Raw genomic sequence first — 22,609 nt, forward strand, 5'->3', positions numbered from 1 at the left:
CGTTTTTTTTTTTCATTTTTTTCATTTTTTTTTTCTATATTTAAACCAATAAACAACATTAGCTTGGAATGTTCACTAGAAGTTGATTTTTCTTGTTGTTTAATGTAATCCTAACCATAAAAGGATATTTAAAAAATATATCAATCACGTGTTGTCACATATAATTAGAATATGACAAAAAGTTAAAAGAGAGATTTTAGACAATAGGCTATGTTTGGTTTGAAGGAAAAAGTAGGGAAAAGAAGAGAAACCTATACAATGTATGTAAAGGTTTCCCTACCTACCTTTCCCTTCAAACCAAACACATAGTTATTTAACAACTTAAGAATATTTTAAGTTTAAGATAATATACACACAGTAGTTGGTCAATTTCCTAAAACATATGATTATGACAATCATAAAAACCTCCCCTTTAGTTTCACTTCAACAAAATCCCCCCCTAGAATTTTAAAGAACTCGACAAAAAAACTCCCTTAAATTTTCCAAATACCTATTTTACCCTAGCAAAGTCAGCAGCAACACATCCAAAATCGCTACCATCCATCTCTCACCGTAAATCTAACAATGCTGTTGTTGTCAACCATCGTTTGATTAGACAATTCACCATCCAGGGACATGGATGACTCTAGCACCAATGGTGGCGCATGCTTCGGTGCCTTGGGAGACTGAGCAACCTTGAGCACTGGTGTTGGAGATGTTGTATGGGATCTCCTCTATAGATTTGACGAAGGTGGTGTCTAGGTTGTTGTGGTTGGATTCGGCATCAAAATAGACCTTACCACCTTTGAGATCGATGATGTTGAGGGAGCCAGAAGAGCCGGGTGGAGCTAGTGGCAGTCAAGACCACACCATTTGTAATTTGATGCAACTTCTATGCACCAATATAGGAGAATGTGAAGGGATAGGATGTTTTTGATAATTTGATGGTGTAGATGGAGAGGTGTTTCGACAAAAGGCCATACAGACGAAAATGAGATTCAGTCGATGCAAAGCCCGTTCAAACAACCATCATGGCCTTACATTGGGAATATATTCCCTATGAAATAAAGCATAGAAGTATGGAAATGTTCCCGATGCAAGGCTGTAAAAGCTGTTCAAAGAATGTTCGAACTGGCCTTGCACCGACTGAAGCTGGTCTCTAGATAGACATGTTGCCATTGTCACTATGCAGAACGTGATGATTGTTTAACGTTTGTTAGAGTAAAATGGGTATTTGGAAAGCTAGCTCGCTTGGGGGATGTGTTGAGTGAAGAAGAAAGAAGAAAGCTAGCTTGTTGGGGTGTGTGGGCGACTTTGTTAGAGTAAAATGGGTATTTGGAAAAGTTGATGCATCGGTTTAATGTTTTTCGTCGGAATTAGTGATGAAAGTGAAGTTTTTGTTTAATCTTTTAAAAATTTAGAGAAGGATTTTGTTAAAGAAGGAGTTTTTATAATTGTCACGAACTAAACTTAAGGAGAGGATTTTGCATTTTACCCAAAAAAAAAAGAGAAAAATACTAATAACGTGGCGAGTCATGGTGTGGAGTCGCCGGAATTTTATGGCGTGTCAAAATGCAGACGTTCCGAAGTAGCTATTATGCAAACGATTGTTTCTCCTATAGTCAGTCTATAACGGATTCTCTCGCCTTCGCATCTCGCACTGCTGGAACCACCGGACCATTCCTTTACTTCTCTCCTTGCGGTAACCTTCGTCGCATCTTTCGCGTTTTCGCGGCATCGAAGATTCTGGTAATTGCCCTTTCTTTTATTCTGTCTTCAAATTTCATCTCCTTGATGAGATTATGGCCCCTTTCACGGATTAGGGTTTGTCGGTTATCGTTTCCACGGCGTAGTGTGGTCAGATAGGTGCAATTTTGGATTGCCTTGGTTGTTATTTTTAGTGATTGTCTTGTTCTTTCTGTGTGTTTACTATTTTTTTTTTTCAAGTTTGATGAATCCCGGGTTGTCACCGTAGGTAGCATATTAGATCGTATGAATGCTCAAGCATGGATGTGTAGAACACCTAAAAATTAATAAACAAATTGCGTAGATTGAATTTCCAAATATGAATTCTTTTTTATCTGTTTAGGTTCGTTGTAGTTCAATTTTGAAACTCTTTGCTGTTCTCTAGTACCATCTCTGTTCTGATTGATCTTTTTCTTTTGTTATTAGCCATACGCGTACCCTTAATATGGTGGAGATTGAAATGGAGGAAGTAAAAACTGCCACAGAACCATCCAAAATTGGTGCTTTAGTTAATGGTAGTAGCAGTAATGCTGAGATGTTGCGAAAACATCCCTTGGAAAACGGTTTTCATGTGCTTAACAATTTTCCTCCCAAGTATAAGAGGCGGAAGATCTCAGCAAACCGAGATTTTCCCAAAGGATGTGGACGATTTGTGCCTAGAATTATTGCCAGTTCAGGAGAAGGAAATGCTGTTGTAAATATTGTCATCAAAGACTCACAAATTGGGGTGGACAGTTCTGCTGTTTTGGAGCGTATGCCTGCTGATTCGGATTTTGCCAAAGGATATGGAGGAATCACACCGGGAACTGATGACAGTCAAACAGAAGGAGATCCTATTGCAGTTGTTTCTGCTGTAGACTCAAAATCTGGGGTGGAGAGTGCTGCTGTCTTAGAACCTAGCCCTGCCATACATGTTGGCTTTACTGAGAATTTTGAAGCTCCTGATTTGTTGAATGGTTCAGGTCAGGCAGAAGAGGGTGAACCAACACAAGGGGTAGAGCCTCTGCCAAATGCTTTGGATCAGCCAGAACTGTTGAACACACTAAAAAATTCAGAACCACAAGCAACCAGTATTTTGGAATTGCAATCATCTAAGAATTTCTCAGATCAGACTCGACCATCCAGTCCTGTTGTTGAAGATAAGAATGAGAAGTTGTTAAAGAAGTATCCTCCTCGGAGAAGAATCTCAGCCAATCGAGATTTCCCACCAGGTTGTGGGAGAAATGCTCTGTTTGTAAGTAAGGAAATACACTTGAGAGTCATTTCTTCATCCAAAGGCAAGTCTTTGGTTGATGAAAACTCCAGCAGGGAACAAATTGGAGATAAAATTCAAGGTAAAAACGATATCAATAGCAAATTGAAAGGTGATATTACCAATGAAGTTAAGGGAGAAGCTCAAGATAAATACAAAAGGGATGTAAACAGAGAAATGACTGAGCAGTTTGAAGAGAAAGCACCTTCTGAGATCAGGAATGATGCCAAAAAATGCAAAGATAAAATTCGGGATGGAGATGATCAAAACAACAAAATGAAAGGGAATGTAAATAAAGAAATTGGGAAGGCTCGAGTCAGAACAGCTTCCCAGAGTAAGTTGAAACATGAAGATACAAAAGAAACTAACATGAAACCTTTGAGAGAGAGTATGTTGAACAAGTTCTCATCAGTCAGTAAAAAAGTTGAGAGAGGGGTTGGAGCTTTGGAAGGAAAAGAGGGTAAGGAATCAGCAAAACATGATAAGGACAAAAGTCATAAGCTAAAGCTTGTGGTGGAGTCTAAAGATGGAAGTCGGGCTACAAGTCAATCTCAACCGGAAGGTTCTTCTGGTTCTTATGATAACAGGGTTATTGTGCAGGCTCTGATGGCTGCGCCAAACTGTCCATGGAGGCAGGGAAGACGGGCTTTTCAATCTACCCCAACCACTGGTACACCCAAGAATAAAGCAAAGAAAAGTGAAAATGGGGAGCAGGATAAATCTGCTTCTGCTTCCAGGAAAAGGAAAGACAGATCAAGAGATTCAGAAGGAAAATCTTCGAAGAAGAAGTTCTCACCCACACACGAGACTGCTCATGAAGAGATGGGCCAAATGGTTGTCAGGGAGACTGCTTACGACGAGATGGGTGAAATGGTTGCCAGGGAGACTTCTTATGAAGAGATGGATCAAATGGTTCTCAGGGACAAGGAAGATTTCCTAGAGCATGGAGAAGAAGCTGAAAATGTCCCCATAGTTAAAAGATCACAGGACTTGGAGCTGAGCTTGATTCCCTTTGGTCCTAGTACTTCAAGTGATAAAAGTGCCCGTAACAAAGTCAGGGAGACTCTACGTCTCTTCCAAGTGATATTTAGAAAGCTCTTGCATGAAGAGGAATCAAAGTCAAAGGATCAAGGAAATCCTTCCAAGCGAATTGACCTTGCAGCTTCAGGTATTCTCAAGGATAAAAACAAATGGGTTAACACTGGAAAGATCTTGGGACCTGTCCCCGGGGTTGAAGTTGGTGATGAGTTTCATTACAGGGTGGAACTTGCTATTGTTGGTCTTCATCGACCATTTCAAGGTGGTATAGATTATATAAATCGAGGTGGAAAAATCCTTGCAACAAGTATTGTTGCTATGGCTTCTGGTGGTTATGCAGATGACATGGACAGCTCTGATGTCTTGGTATATTCTGGCTCAGGAGGAAAGCCAGCAACTGGAGATAAGCAAGCCGAAGATCAAAAGCTTGAGCGAGGAAACCTGTCACTGAAGAATAGCATGGATGCAGGAACTGTTGTAAGGGTTATTCGTGGCTATAAAGAAATGAAGGCCTCTGATTCCTTGGACACCAGGGGTAAGTTTGTTGCAACATACACCTATGATGGGCTGTACAAGGTTGAAAAATTTTGGCAGGAAAAAGGACGTTATGGCTCTTCTGTATTTAAATATCAATTGAGAAGAATTCCAGGTCAGCCAGAGCTTGCTTTGAAAGAAGTGAAGAAGTTGAAGGAATTAAAAGCACGTGATGGTCTTTGTGTGCATGACATTTCTTATAGGAAAGAGAAGATTCCAATATGTGCTGTGAACACCATAGATGATGAGAAACCTCTTCCATTCAAGTACATAACCAAGATGATATACCCTAACTGGTACAACCCATCTCCTCCTAGGGGTTGTGATTGTACAGATGGGTGCTCAGATTCGGAGAAGTGTTCATGTGCAGCCAAGAATGGAGGAGAAATCCCTTTCAACTATAATGGTGCTATTGTGGAAGTAAAACCCCTTGTTTATGAGTGCGGTCCTTCATGCAAGTGCCCTTCATCTTGCCATAACAGAGTTAGCCAACATGGCATCAAGTTCCAGTTAGAGATCTTCAAATCCGAATCCAGGGGTTGGGGTGTCAGATCCTTAACTTCCATTCCATCTGGAAGTTTTATATGTGAGTATATAGGAAAGTTGCTTGAGGATAAGGAGACTAAGCAAAGAACCAACAATGATGAGTATTTATTTGATATTAGGCACAATTATAATGACCACACTCTTTGGGATCAACTCTCAACTTTGGTACCAGATTTGCAAACAAGTCCTAGTAAAGTTGTGGAGGATGTGGGCTTCACCATTGATGCAGCACAATATGGGAATGTAGGGAGATTCATCAACCGTAGTTGCTCACCTAACCTTCATGCACAAAATGTCCTTTATGATCATGATGACAAGAGAATGCCTCACATAATGCTCTTTGCTGCTGAGAATATTCCTCCCTTACAAGAGTTGACATTACCATTACAATTATATGATAGACAAGATTCATGATTCTAATGGAAACATTAAGAAGAAAAATTGCTACTGTGGTTCGCATTGCACTTGGAGGATCTACTGAGGCTGATTTTATCCTTGCTGATCTTTCACTGTAAGTTTTCATTTACACCCGTGAAATTCTTGTTAGTGAACTTTTGCATTGCAAAATTTATAGCTTGAATTGTGCCTTACAAAGTTCATTTCAAATTTCAACATATTATAAGATATGTTAAATAAAACTCCTTTAATGTTTGTGTAAGCCAAAATATATTTGGATTTATATATTGTTTGACAATTTCTGGTTGGATCAATGAAATTTATTAATAAAGATTCAGAATGAATAAAGTACAAGGAGAACACAATCATTTTCCCATCCCCAATTGTGTAAATGAGAGCTATTCCCAGTGCTACTCTCCCCAAAAATATTGTTTTCACATAAAATAGACCAGCTCTAATCTGGAGGATGTTGACCATTGTAAGGTATACAAAAAATATAGTAAAAGTTTGTACATGCAATAAATGCACTGTGGAGTTTACTCATCAATATTGCCTAGGTGACTAGGCATCCTTGGTTGGATGCGTAGTTTGAATGCCTTGATTTATATCAAAAAGGTACCTGTCTGTGCAATAAAAATCACAAGACAGATGCCTTACTATAACATTATTACTATAGCTGGATCTTTTCAGTATGCGTGTTGATGCATTCTGTCATATATTATATGTATCACTTATGCTTTGTTTTAATGTTTACTATTGAAATTTAAAAAGATCCAAGGGTTATGAGAAGAGAAAAGGAAAGAAGGATAAAAGAGTTTTATTCTTTTCTACAAACTCTTTCTCTCTCTCTCTCTGATATTAAATAAAATAGCTGCTTTGTTCATTTTTCTTTCTCTTTTGTAAAATTATAGTTTTTTAGTTGCTTATTTGATATGGATTTGCTTTATGAAATACTTATTTTACTATAGTGTTATTTTCAAAATATTGAAATTAATAGATTTAAAATACTATTGTCTTTTAGATATGATGATTTCTCATGTTCTAAGAGGAATTTTTATGTTATTAGTAAAGATAATTGCTATTTTTTTTTTCAATTTATATGTAGGTACATTAAACTAAGGAACTAATCAATTTTTCTAGTGAGCCATTTCCATTTTTGAACCCGGCCCAAGAGCAAACTAATTCGATAAAAATCGCCTTAAAACCCTCCAGCTGAACTCCTTACGTCATTGAATGCTTCCTCAGCCACAAGGGCTCTCAAGCTGGGGTTTCAGGCGAAAAGACAACTCAAGATGGAGTTGGTGGCTCCTTTTGATGCCATCGAATGCCCTTCAACTAGGTATGATCAACAAAGGTCAGAGGACCAGGAGACTAACTCAGTAGATGAAGAAGTTGGGGTGGCTCTCACTGATTCAGAGATGGTGAAGGCCATGCAAGGGGAGGATGAAGATTCATTGGAAGTTGTAGAAGAGTTGCCGGATGTGAGCCCTATTACTTTTTTACCAACGAAGGAGTGGCTGACGGTTGGTGAGGTCTTTGTTTCAGGCTTTCAGCTGCAAGGAAAATAGTACAAATGAAGGGTCAGGGATGTCACTTGAGGATAGAATCTGTGTTGAGGAACCTTCTGCTTGGGTTCTCTTGAAATATTTGTAGTTTGGGGCTTTCTTGGGGGTATCTTTAAAAGGTATGGAGGGGTTAATGAAGGCGTATCTAATAGAGGTAGAGAGGAGGGTGCTAGAGGGGAGAGGAAGAAAGGGGAGGAGAATAGAGAGGGAATTGTTTAGGTTCTCTTGGGCCCTCAATGACAATGTAGGGTCAGCAGTTAGAGTGGGAAGGAAGGAAGAAGCGGCAGGGACTGATGGGGGTGAAGCAAGGGCTAGGGCAGCACACCTAAACCTTTATCCTTTTAAATGAAGTTAGTATCATGGAATAAAAGGCCTAAATTCAGGCCGAAGGAGTATAGTGGTAGGATCCCTTTTAAGATCATGAAAAACGAATATTCTCTGTCTCCAAGAAACCAAACTGGAAGTAATGGAAGCTCAGACAATAAGGAATGTTTGGGGAGAGCGTGATTGTGATTGGGAGTTTCTTCCATCTATTGGCATAGTAGGAGGCATGGTGGTGATCTAGGATGTAAATTCATTAGAGGCAAAGGGTAAGGAGGTGGGGTGGTTCTCAACCTCAATTTTGTTTCGGATCCTGGAAGAAGGTTGGGAGTTTGTTCTTTTCTCAGTTTATGGCTCAAATGATAATACAAAGGGCTGAATTTTGGGCTGAACTAGATGCAATAAAAGAGGGTTGGGACAGACCGTGGGTGATAGGAGGAGATTTCAATAATGTTCTCTTCAATTACGAGAAAAAAGGATGAACAAATTAAGTAGAGGAATGGGGGGTTTTACAGATTTCATGGGAAGGTGGGAATTGGTGGATTTACTTTTGTTGGGTGCCAAATACACTTGGACAAACAATTAGGAGGATGCGACCTTGGTGAAATTGGGTTGTTTGTGGTGTCTACAGAATGGGAAGAGAAGCTCTTCAACCTTTCTCTTGAGGTTTTGCCAATAGAAATGTTGAAGCTTTGAGAAGTCATCCAACTTGAGTATTAATTTTGGAAAGAGTTGTGTAGCTAGTGTCAACATGGAGATAGGAATGGCAATGGGGTGGGTTCAGGGTGGGGATCATATTCTTTATCCCCAACCCCGGTTCTGAAATTAACCCCCATCCCCATCCCTGATCCCCGCTGGGGATAAAATTCGGAAAAGTACGGACAGGCCCAATGCAGATTTCTGATTTCCACTGCAGAGCTATAAACATTCAAAATGTCAACAACCCACACTCTATGCACCAACACCCGCCCATGAATTGGCATCAATTCCAAGCTGGCACCTACCCCAACAGTACTTTGGGCCTACAAATTCTGACTCTGAGCTGAACCGTCATTGTCTCGATAAAATTTGTCCTCCATCCCCAATCCCCGATAGGGATGGGTTCTCTGCGGGGACCTGAATCCCCAAAATTTATTTTAGATAACAATATTTTTTTGAAAATAATGTTTTAAATATATCAAATTTAAATATGTTTTGATATATATATATATATACCACTTGATAAATTGGGAGGTTGTTTGCCAGAACAAAGAGGATGGGGCTTGCGGTTAGGGAACTTGATAAGAAAAATAAGGCATTATTGGGGAAGTGGCTGTGGAGGTGGCAAGTGGTAGGTAGTATTATTCATGGTCAACTATGGCATGAGGTGGTAGGTAGTATTCATGGTCGCTGAGAAAACGGATGGGATGTTGGTGTAGCTCGGCGGGCAACTTTGGCAACACCGTGGAAAGCAATTCATGGTATTCTTCCTCAATTTCTCAGTTTTATTAGGTATGATGTTTGTGATGGTATCTTTGTCCTTTTTTGGGAGGATATTTGGATTGGAGAGGCCCCTTTGAAGGCCCCCTTTCCTTCTCTATTCTCTGTCTCTCAGTATAAAAAGGATTTTGTTTCAAAATTTTACTCCCCTTTGACAAATCCATTGGCACCTAACCGGAATTTCTGTTTCCGTAGAGGTTTAAGGGAAGAGGAAATTGAGTGTCTAACAAATTTGATAAGCCTACTTGATAAAGTTTGTTTGGACCCTTTTGAACTTGACAAACGGATTTGGACACACCGGCTGAATGGGTCTTTCTCTTGTCTTCATTCTTTAAGTCCCTTACTCAATCTCCCCCAACCGTCCTTTTCCGATCAAGGAAATCTGGTGCAGTCCCGCTCCCCCCAAGGTTATAGCTTTTTGCAGGGAAGTGTATAACCGGAAAACAAACACCTTGGATATTCTACAAAAAGAAGGCCTTTCTTTGTCTCTCACCTACTTGGTGTATTCTTTGCAGGTCACATGGTGAGGATTGTCACTATTTACTAATATCTTGTTGCCCTTTACTGCAGAGTTATGGGAGTGGCTTCTCTCGTTATTTGGGTGCAGGTTGCCTAGGCCAACTAATGTAAGTTTGATTTTTGATCCTTCTTTCTTCCCTTGGCATCATAGAAGAGAGAAACCCAGAATTTTCCAAGAGAAGGAGAGAAGCCTAGAAGAGATGAAGGAGTGCATTCTAAATAGGGTGATCTTGTGGATAAAATCATTGGACTTATTCCACCAATTCTTATTTAATGATATTCGTAGGAATTGGTTAGCAGTAGCAAATTGCTCATCTTTAAAGTCTAGAGTAAGTGTGGATTGGGAACTCCCTCCTGAAAGATTTTTGAAGCTGAATTTTGATAGCAGTAGCCTTGGTAATCCAGGCTCATCAGTGGTGGGAGTACTGAGGAATGAGAGAGGTAATGCGGTTCTCATTTATTTGGTCCCCTAAGAGTTGGAAACTCTACTAGTGCAGAACTCCTAGCTGCTATCCAGGGTGTACAACTAGCAATTCAGATAGGAGTGGAACAACTGATAATAGAGGGGGACTCCAAGGTGGTAGTGAGCTGGCTACAAGATCCAGACTCTGTAGTCTGGTATTTTAAGAATGAAATTAAAATGTTCAATTGGCTGACTAGGAGTTTGGTTGTGAGAATACAGTGGGTGGGGAGATCAGCAAACAGCATGACTGATGGTCTTGCAAAGCAAGGGACAAACAGGGAACAATTGTACTGGGCCTAACTGTAGTTTTAATCTGTTCTCTATATATTCTGAATTATTCATGTAGTTTGGAGAGGACACAGCTTGCGCCTTTCCATGGGAAGCTTGTAACTGAACTGACTTACTCTATTGATTAATGAAGTCTTGCTTATTTTAAAAAAAAAGACCTCTTTCCGATCACACCTTCATTTGTCTAGACTGTAGTGGTTTATAGCCTAAGCATTCACCCTTTAGGTTTGAAAATTTGTGGCTCAAGGAGGAAGGTTTTGTGGATCAGCTGAGAAGGTGGTGGGAGGATTTACAGGTGGAAGGGCGAGCCAGCCATGTGATCAGCAAAAAGCTGAAATAATTAGAGGATCAAATTAAAACTTAGAAAAAAGAAACTTTTAAAGGGGTGGATCAAAAGAAGTTTTTTCTAGAACCAATTTCAGGGATTGACAAAGCAGAGGAAGAAAGAGAACTCATAGGAGGAGCGGAGGAAAAGATTGGATGCAAAATTGGAGTTTGATAAAATTGCTTTTCAAGAAGAAGTGAGATGGAGGCAATGCTCTTAAGTGTTTCTGGCTGAAGGAGGGAGATAAAAATATGAAGTTCTTCAAACCTTTGAGGAAAAAAAAAACTCAATCTATATGAAGTTAAATAACAGAAACCCAAATCAATCAATTCGAGTTGGCTTGCCATTTATGAAAGATTATACTATGTATGACCGAGAATGGCTTTATATTCTGATGAGTTTTGCAGGGTTGACATTGGTATTCTAATCTCACTTGTACCATGGGAGAGGAGAGGAAGTTCAAGCTGCCAGAGAAATGGAGACTGGAGTTGATCATTGAAGCCAAATCTTTTCTGTTCGAGCAGGGAAGGACAAATGGGAAGAAGGTTCACTTGAAAATCAGAGAAGGGAGCAGGGCGACAATTCTCCTACTGGAGGAGGTGTGTGTGTGGTTGAAAGGTTTTGTAGATGGAACTGTTATTTCTTTACGGGAAGAAGGTTGGAGAAACTTGTTGACCCGTGGGAGTAAGAGGTTGAAACTGTGCTAAAGAGGAATGGAAACGGGTGGTTTATAATGGTTACCGAACTCTTTGGTAATAACAAAAGGCAAGTGTTGTGTATTCCGGAAGGCCAGAAGCAGAGAGGGTGGGCCTCCTTCGCTTTTAATCTTCGGGCTTTTCTTCTGGAGGTTGAAGGGAGAGTGGAAGAAGTCCCTGGCTTGAAGGATTGTAATCCTTCTGTCCTCTGTAATCAGGTGCCCTGCTTTAAGCATTACCCTGAAGTTTTGGTGTCTAGCTCGGCTGTCCTCCGACGAGTAGCTTTGGAAGAAGGGAGTGGGAGCTGGGAGAAGAGGATGGTCCTAGTGGCAGATAGGGTGATAGAAGATTGGACGAAGGTTTTAGAAGTAGTTGCAGAGAGGTTGGGCTTAGATGAAGATGTAGTGTTGTTGACTTTTGCTGAAAAGAAAGCTTTATTAGATGGCGATAAGAAAATGAATTTCAGTACATTCCTTGTAGTGGGAAGTTTGATTCAGGTCCAGAACTGGGCTCCAGTTTTTAACGAAGTTGAATCTAGAGTCGACAGCTTCTTGATCAAACTTCTTGGTCTTCCTTTCAACCTTTGGAACGATCAAATACTAAGGAAAATTGTCAGAGCGTTGGGTGTAGTTTTGTTGGAGGTTAACTTAAGAAACTTGAGAGTTGTGGAACTTAAGGTTACTGGGATCAAGCTGGAGTACTTGCCTTGTGCCTTCGAAGTTCTCTCAGAAGATGGTTGGTACAAGGTCTGGTTAGCTTCAAAAGATGAAGCGAAGCTTTGGGGAAGACGAACAGAGGTTGAAGGAGTTGACAAGTCTGCAGGTTGGTGTACACGTGGCCTTCAGGGGCTGGCAGGAAAGCCTGGTGTGTGTGGGTGAACTACATAGGAAGGGGAATAGTCACAGGGGTGCCCCAAATCTCGAAGCTTTCCTATTAAGGCTTCTAATTCAATTTTTTTTGAAGTTTGGTTGCTTAAAGAGGGTGGCCTGTCCTATGTTGACGTGGCTAAAAGGGGTAAGGTTCGGGTGAGCTCAAAGTCATTGTCTGAATCGACTTTAAGGAAGGCTGGGCCGGATGGGTCAGTGGGTGAGCCTTCACGTGGGGCGGGGCAAGCATCGGGTGGTTTTTTTAAAAGCCCATGTGACAACTTAAGTCATCACGTGGGGCGGGGTAGGCATGGGGCGATGATAGATGGCAACATTCATCTATCATCGTCTAGGTCTCGCCCTCTTGACTCTGGAGGGGCTCAGATGGCGAGCAAGGCAGAAGGACGCCGTCCTCTGTGCTGGGTCCGATAGCTGGCTGGCGACGCACAAAAACACAACGTTTCTGATCGCTCGAACTTGTGCTATTTGAGAGTTAGAACAGAAGAGAAGGAAGAGGCTGACCAAGGTTGGATAAGTTGCGGCTCAGATTCTGACTATGATGAAAGATCGGAAGCCTGTGGGAGTTTAGGCAATGCGGCAAACGAAGCTCTATCTGAAGAACAAAATAGAGATTATTTCAGCTTGGATTATTTGATTTGGTGGGGGAGGGAAAGGAGGAGGGGGAGGAGCGGGTGAATGATCTTAACCCAAATTTGGTTTAGCCCTTCCCTAGTTCTAGTGCTTTGCAAGAGGCCAAAAAGGAGGTAGCTCGGGTCATCTCAGAGCTGAACAAGGGTACCTCACAAAGAGGTACATACTTGGGTACAGAAAGGGCGTTGATACAGCGCCAGGGATTTTCTTCCCCCAACTTGGGGAGACAGAGTGCTCTAATTTCTCAAAAAAGGAAGTGACTACCACTCCTTCGCCTACGCTCTCTCCTCACATCTCTGCCTCAGGTAAATCCCTCAACTCTGTCAATTCAGTTTTGGCTACTGATGAGCGCTCTGTGTCCCTTGTTCTAGATTCTCCTCCCAACCAAGAGTTGGAAGCCCTTGGTCTGGAAGCCACAGTGTGTCCACAAGGGGGGGGGGAGTGGGTGAGAAAACTTGCAGAGAGGCAAAAATATGGGAAATCATAGAGAGCCTTTTGGGTGAAGTGGAGAGGAAGTGCAGAGAGGGAGCATGGAGGGGACAAAAAGGGCTGTTGTTGGAGGTAATGTGAGAAGGAATGAGAAGTTTCCTAGGAGTGAGGAGAGTGCAACTTCAGAAAAAGAGGAAACTAGTTGGGAAGAGTCAGTTGCAGAGTTTGTGAAAAAGTAGGGGTGCAAGCTGAAGAACCCGAATGGTCTAAAAGCCTACATGCAAAAAAAAGAGGACAACAAGATAAAGAAGAGAAAGCTGAGTGAAGTGGAGAGATTGAAAAGAGATATTGAGGGGGATAAGAAGTTTGAGGTGAAAGGGGATAGAAGAAAAGGGTTTAACTAGATCTTAGAGGAGTTAGGGTTAAGGCTAAGGGTTTTCAATGAGAATCCTAAGTTGGAATGTGAGGGGGTTGGGCAGCATTAGGAAGAGAGCGACAATTAAAGAGATAATTAAGAAGTTTAATCTGGATGTGGTAATGCTTCAGGAGTCCAAAAGAACGGATTTTGATTGCAGATGGGCAAGGAGTGTGTGGAGTTCTAGGGGTATAAAGTGGGTGGCTGCTCCCTCGTGGGGTTCCTCAGGAGGGATTTTGACCTTGTGGAAAGAAGATTTACTCATAGGTGTGGAGGAGCTAATTGGAGATCATTTTGTCTCCCTAAAGTTCAGACAAGTGGACGATGGGTATGAATGGGTACTAACAAATGTGTATGGCCAGAATCTTCCAAGAAAAAGGAAGAAGCAGTCAAACCTTAAAGGACTGCATTTTGTCTAGGTCTTTACATTGGTTAAAGAGACTAGAATTATTTAACCATTTTACTTTTACTGATTGTTGGAAGGATTGGAAGTTGGTAGCAAGCTGTTCCTCCTACAAGGGAAGGGCAATAACTAGCTGGGTCCCCCCTCCTCTTGGTTCTTTGAAGCTGAATTTTGATGGGAGTAGCCAGGGTAACTCGAGTCCCTCTAGGATGGGAGGTGTACTAAGGAATGAGGCTGGAGAGGTTGTCTTAATCTACTCTGGCCCTTTAGGAGTTGGGAACTCTATCCGGGCAGAACTGCTAGCTGCAATACAAGGAATACTTCTTGCAAAAGAAGTGGGCGTGGAGTAGCTTCGGTTTGAAGGAGACTCTAAGACAGTGGTGGACTGGTTAAATAATTCGGAGGATGTCACTTGGGGCTACAAAAATGAGTTAAAGAAATTCAAATGGTTGACAAGAAATATGTCTATAACAGTACAATGGGTTGGGAGATCAGCTAATGCTTTTGCTGATGTCTTGGCAAAACAAGGGATAAATAGGGAAACATTGTTTTGGGAACAATTGTAACTATTGTTTTAATTTCAACATTCGTGTTTTCTCTGTTGTAGTTTGTGTATTTGCTGCTTGGAGAGGCTGCTCCTCGTGCCTCTAAGGGGATCTTCTTGTCTCTATTCATTATTTTAATGGAATTGATGTTATTTATCAAAAAAACAAAAGTGTATGGCCCCAATGACTATGGGCAGAGGGAGAAATTATGGGAATAATTGAGTGACATTAGAGGCCTATGGGATGAACCTTGGTGTGTGGGAGGGGATTTTAATGTAGTGAGATTTATAGAGGAAACCAACAACCCCAGACAGAGAGTGACAACAAGTATGAGGAAGTTCAACCAATTTGTGGATTCTTCTGAACTTAAAGAACTTTCTTTCCTAAATAATAACTTCACTTGGTCCAACCTTCAATCAAGGCCAATTTGCTCCAAGTTGGACAAATTTTTGTTCTCAACAGATTGGCAGGAACATTGGGGCAATATTACTTCTAGGGCTCTCCCAAGACTTACTTCAGACCACCGACCTATAGTGTTGGTCAAGGAGGAAATAAGAGGAGTTGGATCTACCCCTTTCAGGTTTGAAAACATGTGGTTGACTCATTCGGGTTTCATTAAGAAGATCAGAGAGTGGTGGGAGCAAGATAATCCGATAGTTGATTGGGAGGGAATGAGGTTCCACAAGAAACTCTAATACTTAAAATCACAATTAAAGGAGTGGAATAGGCTGGAGTTTCGAAGATTAGAAGAGATAAAACTTATGGTGGAGCAAATTGACGATTTGGACCTGAAGGAAGAGAGAGGTTCCTTTGGAGATGAAGAAAGGAAGTTGAGTTGGGTTTTGAGGAGGCAGATGGAGGACATCTTGGTTAAGGAGGAAATCAGTTGGAGGCAAAAATCCAGGTGTAAGTGGCTAAAGGAGGGAGACAGAAACACAAGGTTTTTCCATTCAGTGCCAAATGGGAGGAGAAAGAAGAATTTCATCTCTAATTTGGAAGTTGATGGAGCAGTGTTGTCCCCACTCCACAGAAATTTTAGAGGCTCTAGTAAACCACTTCGAATCTATTTTTAGAAGGCCTATGAATGGGAGAGTGTGGTTGGAAGGATTGGATTGGCCGACTCTAAGTGCAGAGAAGAGAGAGGCTAGAAAAAAAGTTTTGATATGGAGGAGATAAAGGAAGCAGTATTCTCATTGGATAGGACAAAGGCTCCGGGTCCAGATGGTTTCACAATGGCCTTCTACCAGGACTGCTGGGATATTTTGGAGAATGATCTTAGTTCAGTTTTTGAGGAGTTCCCCAGAAGGGGAGTAATAAATCCGGGCTTGAACTCAACTTTTATTGCTTTGGTCCCAAAGAAGAAAGATGCATCACAACCAAAGGATTTTAGACCTATCAGTCTGGTGACTAGCTTGTACAAAATCATTGCAAAGGTGTTGTCTCTAAGGATAAAGGTGCTTCCCTCTATTATTGCACCCAACCAAGGTGCTTTTGTGGAGGGAAGATAGATCACCGATCATATTCTCATTGCAAATGAGAGCTTGGAGAGCTTTAGGAAGTCAAAGAAAAAGGGAGTGGTTTGCAAATTGGATTTGGAGAAGGCTTATGACTTGGTTGATTGGTTTTTCTTGATGGAGGTGTTGAGGAGTTTTGGTTTTGGAGATAGGTGGTGTAAGTGGATTTCGGGCTATGTTAGGACTTGTCATTATTCTATCCTGGTGAACGAGACTGTGGTTTTCTTTCTTGTGTTGAGAGGTCTAAGACAAGGAGATCCTCTTTCCCCTTTTCTTTTCACCCTGATTGTTGATGTGCTTGGGAGGTTGATCCATAGAGCAGACTCGAGGAATTTGATAAGAGGGTGGAGAGTAGGAAGGGAGGAGGTTCCCTTAACACTTCTATAGTTTGCAGATGATACTATCCTGTTCTATGAAGGAGGGAACTTCAATTGGATCCGGAATCTAAAGTTTACAATACAACTTCTTTGAGCAGATATCTAACCTCAAGGTGAACTTTGATAAGAGTTGTGTGGCGGGAGTGAATGTGAATGAAAGGGACCTAAGGGAGTTTGCAGGTGAGCTAGGTTGTGCAATTTCGGACTGGCCCCTGACATACTTGGGCCTCCCTTTAGGAGATAATCCTAAGAGAGTTAGCTTTTGGACTTCGGTAGTGGAGAGGTTTGAAAAGAGTCTGGCGGCCTGGAAGAGAAATTATCTTTCTTTAGGTGGGAGAGTCACTCTCATTAGCTCTACCCTAGCTAACCTTCTTGTTTACAATCTATCAGTGTTTAAGATCCCCTCAAAGGTTTCCAATCTTTTGGAAAAATTAATAAGGAACTTTCTGTGGGAGCCTGGAGAGGAGAAGAGAGATCATAGGGTGAGTTGGGAGGTGGTCACTAGGTGTAAAAAACTAAGAGGTTTTGGGATTGGTTATTTCAAGAAAAGGAATATGGCTCTGTTGGGGAAATGGTTGTGGAGGTTTTCATTGGAAAGGGATAAATTGTGGACTAAGATTGTGGCTATTATACATGGGCTGGAAGACAATGGCTGGGATCTTGGCAAGGGCCTCAGTTGCTTCTCCTTGGAAATCCATTCACAATCTGCTTCCAGTTTTCTCCCCTTGGATCAGGTATGGTCTAAACTCTAGTAACAGAATAAAATTCTGGGAACAACTTTGGGTCGGGGATTCTCCTCTGAAGGAACAGTTTCCTTCTTTCTATGCTCTATCAGACTAGAAAAATGAATCCATATCTTCTTTTTTGGTCCCTTCAGCCTCCACTTCTGGGTTTGGGTGGAACCTGGGCCTGCGTAGGGCAATTAGGGATATAGACATGGATAGCATGGTAACTTTGCTAGCCTCCCTTGAGATTGTCTTCCTAAACCCTGCTAAGGAAGACACCAGATTTTGGACCCCTTCTAGCTTTGGTACCTTTTCTTGTGCTTTATTCTTTGAAACCTTAACTCAGCCTCCTATCCCCTTTTGGTTGTCCTTTCCGGTTAAGGAAATTTGGAGCAGGCCTATTCCTCCTCAGGTTGTTTTTTTTTGTTGGGAAATTTTCCTGGAAAGAATCAACACTTTAGACTTACTTCAGAGAAAGAGACCCAACTATTGTCTACTTCTTAATAGATGTGCTCTTTGTAAAACTGATGGGGAATCTGGCTACCACCTCATGGTCTCTTGTAAGGCTGTTAAAACTGTATGGGAGTGGGTTTTCTCCCGCTTTAGGTGTTCTTGGTATCCTCTAGAGACTATCCAAGGTTTGTTTTCTCCTTTTTTCAGTTGGCCTGAGAAGCGAGGGAAGACTATGTGGAGGTGTATTAAGGCAGTGGTATGCTGGTCATTGTGGGAAGAAAGAAACTCACGTATTTTTTCTGACAAGGAAAGAACATTGGAAAAAATGTTAGATCGAATCCTTTTAAGGGCTGTCCACTGGCTAAAATCTTTGGAGTTGTTTTCAGATTTTCCTATGGATGACTTGCTAAGAAACTGGGAAGAGATTGCTTCCATTGCTAGATGCAAGAGGACTCTTTGTCTGTTTTGGTCCCCTCCCCCCTCGGGCTTTATAGAGCTGAATTTTGATGGCAGCGGTGTAAGGAATCTTGGGCCCTGTGGGATTGGAGGAGTTTTCAGGAATGAGGAAGGGATTGTTATTGCTTTATTCTCTGGCCCTATTGGAGAAGGTGACTCTCTTAGAGCTGAGATCCTTGCAGCGCTTGAAGGAATTCGAAGAGCAAAGCAATTAAATATTAGCCGTTTGATCCTAGAAGGTGATTCGAAAGTGGTGGTTAGTTGGTTGAAGACAGAGGACAGTGGTTTGTGGAACTTTAACAATGAAAAAAAACAGTTCTTATGGCTGGGTAGGGACATTGAGATTCAGTACAGCTGGGTGAAGAGGAGTGCCAACTCATTTGCGGATGGGTTGGCCAAGCAAGGAGTGAATAGGGAGTCTGTTTTTTGGGCTAGTTTTTAATCTTTTCTCTTTGTACTCCCTTTGTTTTCTATTTTTGGGGTGCTAAGATATTTTATCTCCCCTCTTGTATCCATATTCCCTCTTTTCTTTTAATTTATTGAAGCTGGTGTTATTGATAAAAAAAATGAAGTTCTTCCATAAAATGGCTAGCGCTAAAAAGAGGGAAAATTCCGTAAGAGATTGATAGTGAACGGGGAAGTGGTTGAGGAGGAAAGCAGGATCAAGGATCATATTGTGAGCTTTTATGAAAACCGGTATAAAGAGAACTGATAAGACAGGCCCAAACTTGATGGGCTTGATTTTGATACCATTTCAGAAGAGCAAGCTAGAGGTTTAGAGAGGGAATTCAGGGAAGAGGAGGTATGGGATGCAATTAAAGAGATGGAAGGGGACAAGATTTTGGGTCCCGATGGCTTCACTATGGCCTTTTTTAAACAATGCTGGGATTTCATGAGGTGGAGGAATTTTATCATCCAGCAACACTTAAAAAAAGTCTGAACTCAAATTTTATCACTCATTCCAAAAAGGAAAGGGGCTGAAGAGCTCAAGGATTATAGGCCAATAAGCTTGATAGGTAGTATTTACAACATACTTGCCAAAATGTTAGCAAAGAGACTAAAGTCAGTGTTGCAGAGCATAGTTTCAGATAAGGAACTTTTGTAGGACGTCTTATGGTGGATGGGGTGTTGGTAGCAAACGAGTTAATTGACTCTAGGCTAAGAAGTGGGAGGGCTGGCTTATTATGTAAATTAGACTTTGAGAAGGCCTACGATCACATCAATTGGCACTTCTTGGATTATGTGCTGGAAAGATTGAATTTTGGTACAAAATGGAGAAACTGGATGAAGGTTTGTACGACCACGCCAACCTTTTCAGTTTTGGTGAATGGAACATCTTGTGGGAGATTCAAAAGTTCAAGGGGACTAAGGCAAGGGGCCCCTCTTTCCCCTTGTTTATTTGTGTAACAGAAGCCCTGAGTAGAATGATTAGAAGGGCTGTCTTGGGAGGTTTTGTTGAAGGCTTTGCAGTAGGGAGTGAAAGGGTGGAGGTTCCTTTTTTGCAATTTTCCGATGATACTCTGATCTTTGGTGATGCATCTAGCAAACAGATTGGCTACATAATGGCACTCCTCAAATGGTTTGAGGTAGTTTCAGGTCTACATATGAACATTCACAAAAGTAAGCTGGTGGCTGTGGGAGAAGTTCCAGAGCTGGAAAGTTGGGCAGAGTGGGGCTGCAATGTGTGCAGGCTTCCATCTAAGTATTTGGGAATGCTGCTAGGAGCAAGATGTAACTCCAAGACAATATGGGAGCCTATTGTGGAGAGAATAGAAAAGAATTAAGAGATTGGCCTCTTGAAAAGCCAAGTGTCTGTCATATGGAGGCAAAATAACTTTGCTAAAAAGTGTGCTTTCTTCATTACCATTATACTTGTTGTCTTTGTAGTTTGTACCCAATTCTGACTAGTGTGGCAAACTGTATAGAAAAGAAAATGAGAGATTTTTTTTGGAGAGGGTGGAAGGATGAGAAGAAAAAATACAATCTAGTAAACTGGATTAAGGCATGTAAATCCAAATTGCATGGAGGTTTAGGTGTGCATAGGGTGAGAGATGTCAATATGGCCTTCATGAGCAAGTGGTTCTGGAGGTTTGGTAATAATCAGGGAAGTCTTTGGAGAAGTGTGGTGGAGGCAAAGTATGGCTCTAGTAGTTCAATGTGGGAGCTGGGCATTTCAAATCAAAATTATGGGTGCTCAGTGTGGGTGGTTGAGAAAGTGCAACACCTTTTCTCAAAAGGGGTACAGTTCAAAACTGGAGACGACTTTAGAGTAAAATTCTGGGAAGATGTGTGGTGTGGAGACAGACCCTTGAAGGAAGTTTATAATTCCCTTTATGAGGTAGCATCAAACAAAGCAGCAAGTGTGGCTGAGAATATGCAGGTGCATAATGGAGAAGTGGTCTGGGCCCCTCAGGTCAGGAGGCATTTGAATGACTGGGAGGTAGAGGCAATGTTTGATTTGCTGCAGAGGCTGTATAGCATCCAAGTGGACTTGGGAAGAGAGGATAGAAGGCTTTGGGTTTGGGACAAATCTGGAATCTTTTCAGTTAAATCCTTCTACAATTATTTATCCAGGTTGGAGGGTCAGAATATTTCAAAATGTACTCACAAAGGTGTCTTTCTTTATGTGCACTACCTATTTGAATAGAATCCTAACCAAGGACAATTTGGTGAGGAAGGGTATGCAGTTGGACTCCACTAACTGTGTGCTTCGTGAGGAGCATAAGGAATCTGTGAGTACCTGATGCTTCATTGTAAGTTTTCTTTTGAGGTGTGGTCTTGGAGCCTTTTTGAGGTGAAAGGTTTCTGCCTGGAATCAGTAGCGGATTTTGTGAATAGCTTGTATTTAAGGGGACTATCCAAGAAAGGAAAGCTTGCCTGGAATCTGACCTCTGCAGCAGTGTTTTGGTGCACCTGGCAGGAGATAAATGAGAGAATCTTCAAGCTTAAACAAAGTATTCAGATTCAGTTTTTCAGAAAATTGTGGGAAAATTTGTTCTTGGCTTTCTGTAAACACTGTAAACAAAGTGTTTGGATAGAAATTACAATTCTCTTTTTGCTGTTGAAAATCATTTTGTAAATCAGGGCCAGAGGGTATAGGGCTGCTTGGGCAGTATTTTGTCAATCCCTGTGTACGGCTTCTTGTTGTACATGATTTCTTTCTATAATGAATTTTACTTTACCTATTATCGAAAAAAGAATAAAAAACTAAGCAACTAACCTAGAATTTAGTTTACTCTGATTCTATTGCCTAGGTTGGCAGGCACTGTACTGTCACCTAACAACTATGCTCATTAGAATCAATTTAATTAAGGGAAAATCTATGCTCATTAGAAATACATGATACCGGAAGGAATTTGACCAATCAAACACCCCCCATGAATTTTGATTAATACCACCTGATTGGTTGCCACTGTGTGATACTAGTTCATTGGTTACAAGTTTTTCCAATATCATGTGATTAATCCCTGTGTACAGCTTCTTGTTATACATGCTAAAAGTAATATATATATATATATATATATATATATATATATAAAGTAGCTTCTGTCTTTTATGAATGGTTCAAATTGCAACAAAATTGTGATCTGAAAACATACATCACATGGTATGGTTCCAGTTCTTGTTTATTGGCTTTGGTTAAAAGATAGATGCAAAGGAATGCTTCACAATTAATTTACTTTGTTATTTGGTCTATATTATGACAACTAATAGAGCTTTCTAGATGATATCATGTTGGGATCTATGCTAGAGTTTTAACTATATCATTTTCATCAAAACAGGTATTTGATGCAACTAATTTGGAGGCATTGAAGTGTATATTAATAGGCCAAGCCTGTGAATCCTCACTAGGATTAGCCTTGCAAGCAGTTTATTCCAAGAAGCCCAGTCTAGGGGGGAAAGAGTGGGGAAGCTAGTGTGGTATTCTTATTTCAAGACACTTTACAATTCTTTCTTTGTATAATTTGTTATACTACTTAAGGTTTCTTACCCAAGAAGTATCTAATGCTCCCTATAAAGAGTATGTACTTTTGCTAAACAATGTAGGATTACCAGTTCTTGCTTTGTCACTTGAGTTGCTTTGGGACAGACTCTTTTTCCTATTGTCTTAACTTCATGTCATCTTCAATATACCTTTTTTTTCAAATAAAATTTATTAATAAACCATTAGAGGAGAAAATACAAAGAGAAGGTAGGGGGACAGAGAAAAAAGGATAAGAACTCCTAGGTTGACTCAAGTCAGCCTCCATATATCCATATTAAACTTTCTAGGTTGGAAACATATCATTTTTTTTTATCAGCAACACAAAATTGATTCATTAGATTAAAAAATAGACATACAACAAAGAGTTGTGGGCACAAAACAAAGCCCAAACAGAAACTATTCACCATTTACAGAATTGCCCAGAACAAAGATTATCTTTGAATTCATTGCTTTGCAAGACCATCAGCCAAACTGTTTGCAGATCTCCTAATCCACCTTATTTGGATCATGTCTTTAGAAATCTGCTTGAATCTCCTGAATTCATTCCTTAACTTCCATATGATTCCTTCCCCCTTTTTCAGCCAGCCCACAACTACTTTTGAATCACCTTCAATAATCAGCTTAGTAATCCCCATTTCTTTAGC

At 40.9% G+C, this 22,609-nt stretch overlaps 2 protein-coding genes across 2 annotated transcripts; both read left to right on the plus strand.

The window, feature by feature from the left end:
* The first annotated feature begins 1,250 nt into the window (after nucleotides 1-1,250).
* On the plus strand, nucleotides 1,251-22,068 carry LOC104598395 (uncharacterized). Its single transcript, XM_010260431.3, is given in 4 exon segments — nucleotides 1,251-1,728; nucleotides 2,152-5,473; nucleotides 5,475-5,606; nucleotides 21,763-22,068. Coding segments are annotated over 2 exon segments (3,405 nt in total). The 5' UTR covers nucleotides 1,251-1,728; nucleotides 2,152-2,170; the 3' UTR covers nucleotides 5,577-5,606; nucleotides 21,763-22,068.
* On the plus strand, nucleotides 19,252-19,764 carry LOC148790727 (uncharacterized). The gene has a single exon (XM_088890343.1). It carries the CDS (start codon nucleotides 19,252-19,254, stop codon nucleotides 19,762-19,764), a length of 513 nt encoding a protein of 170 aa, XP_088746469.1.
* Nucleotides 22,069-22,609: the final 541 nt, after the last annotated feature.

The sequence above is a fragment of the Nelumbo nucifera genome, chromosome 6 (genome assembly GCF_055504915.1).
Source record: "Nelumbo nucifera cultivar China Antique chromosome 6, China Antique-T2T, whole genome shotgun sequence".
In the NCBI taxonomy this organism is placed as follows: domain Eukaryota; kingdom Viridiplantae; phylum Streptophyta; class Magnoliopsida; order Proteales; family Nelumbonaceae; genus Nelumbo; species Nelumbo nucifera.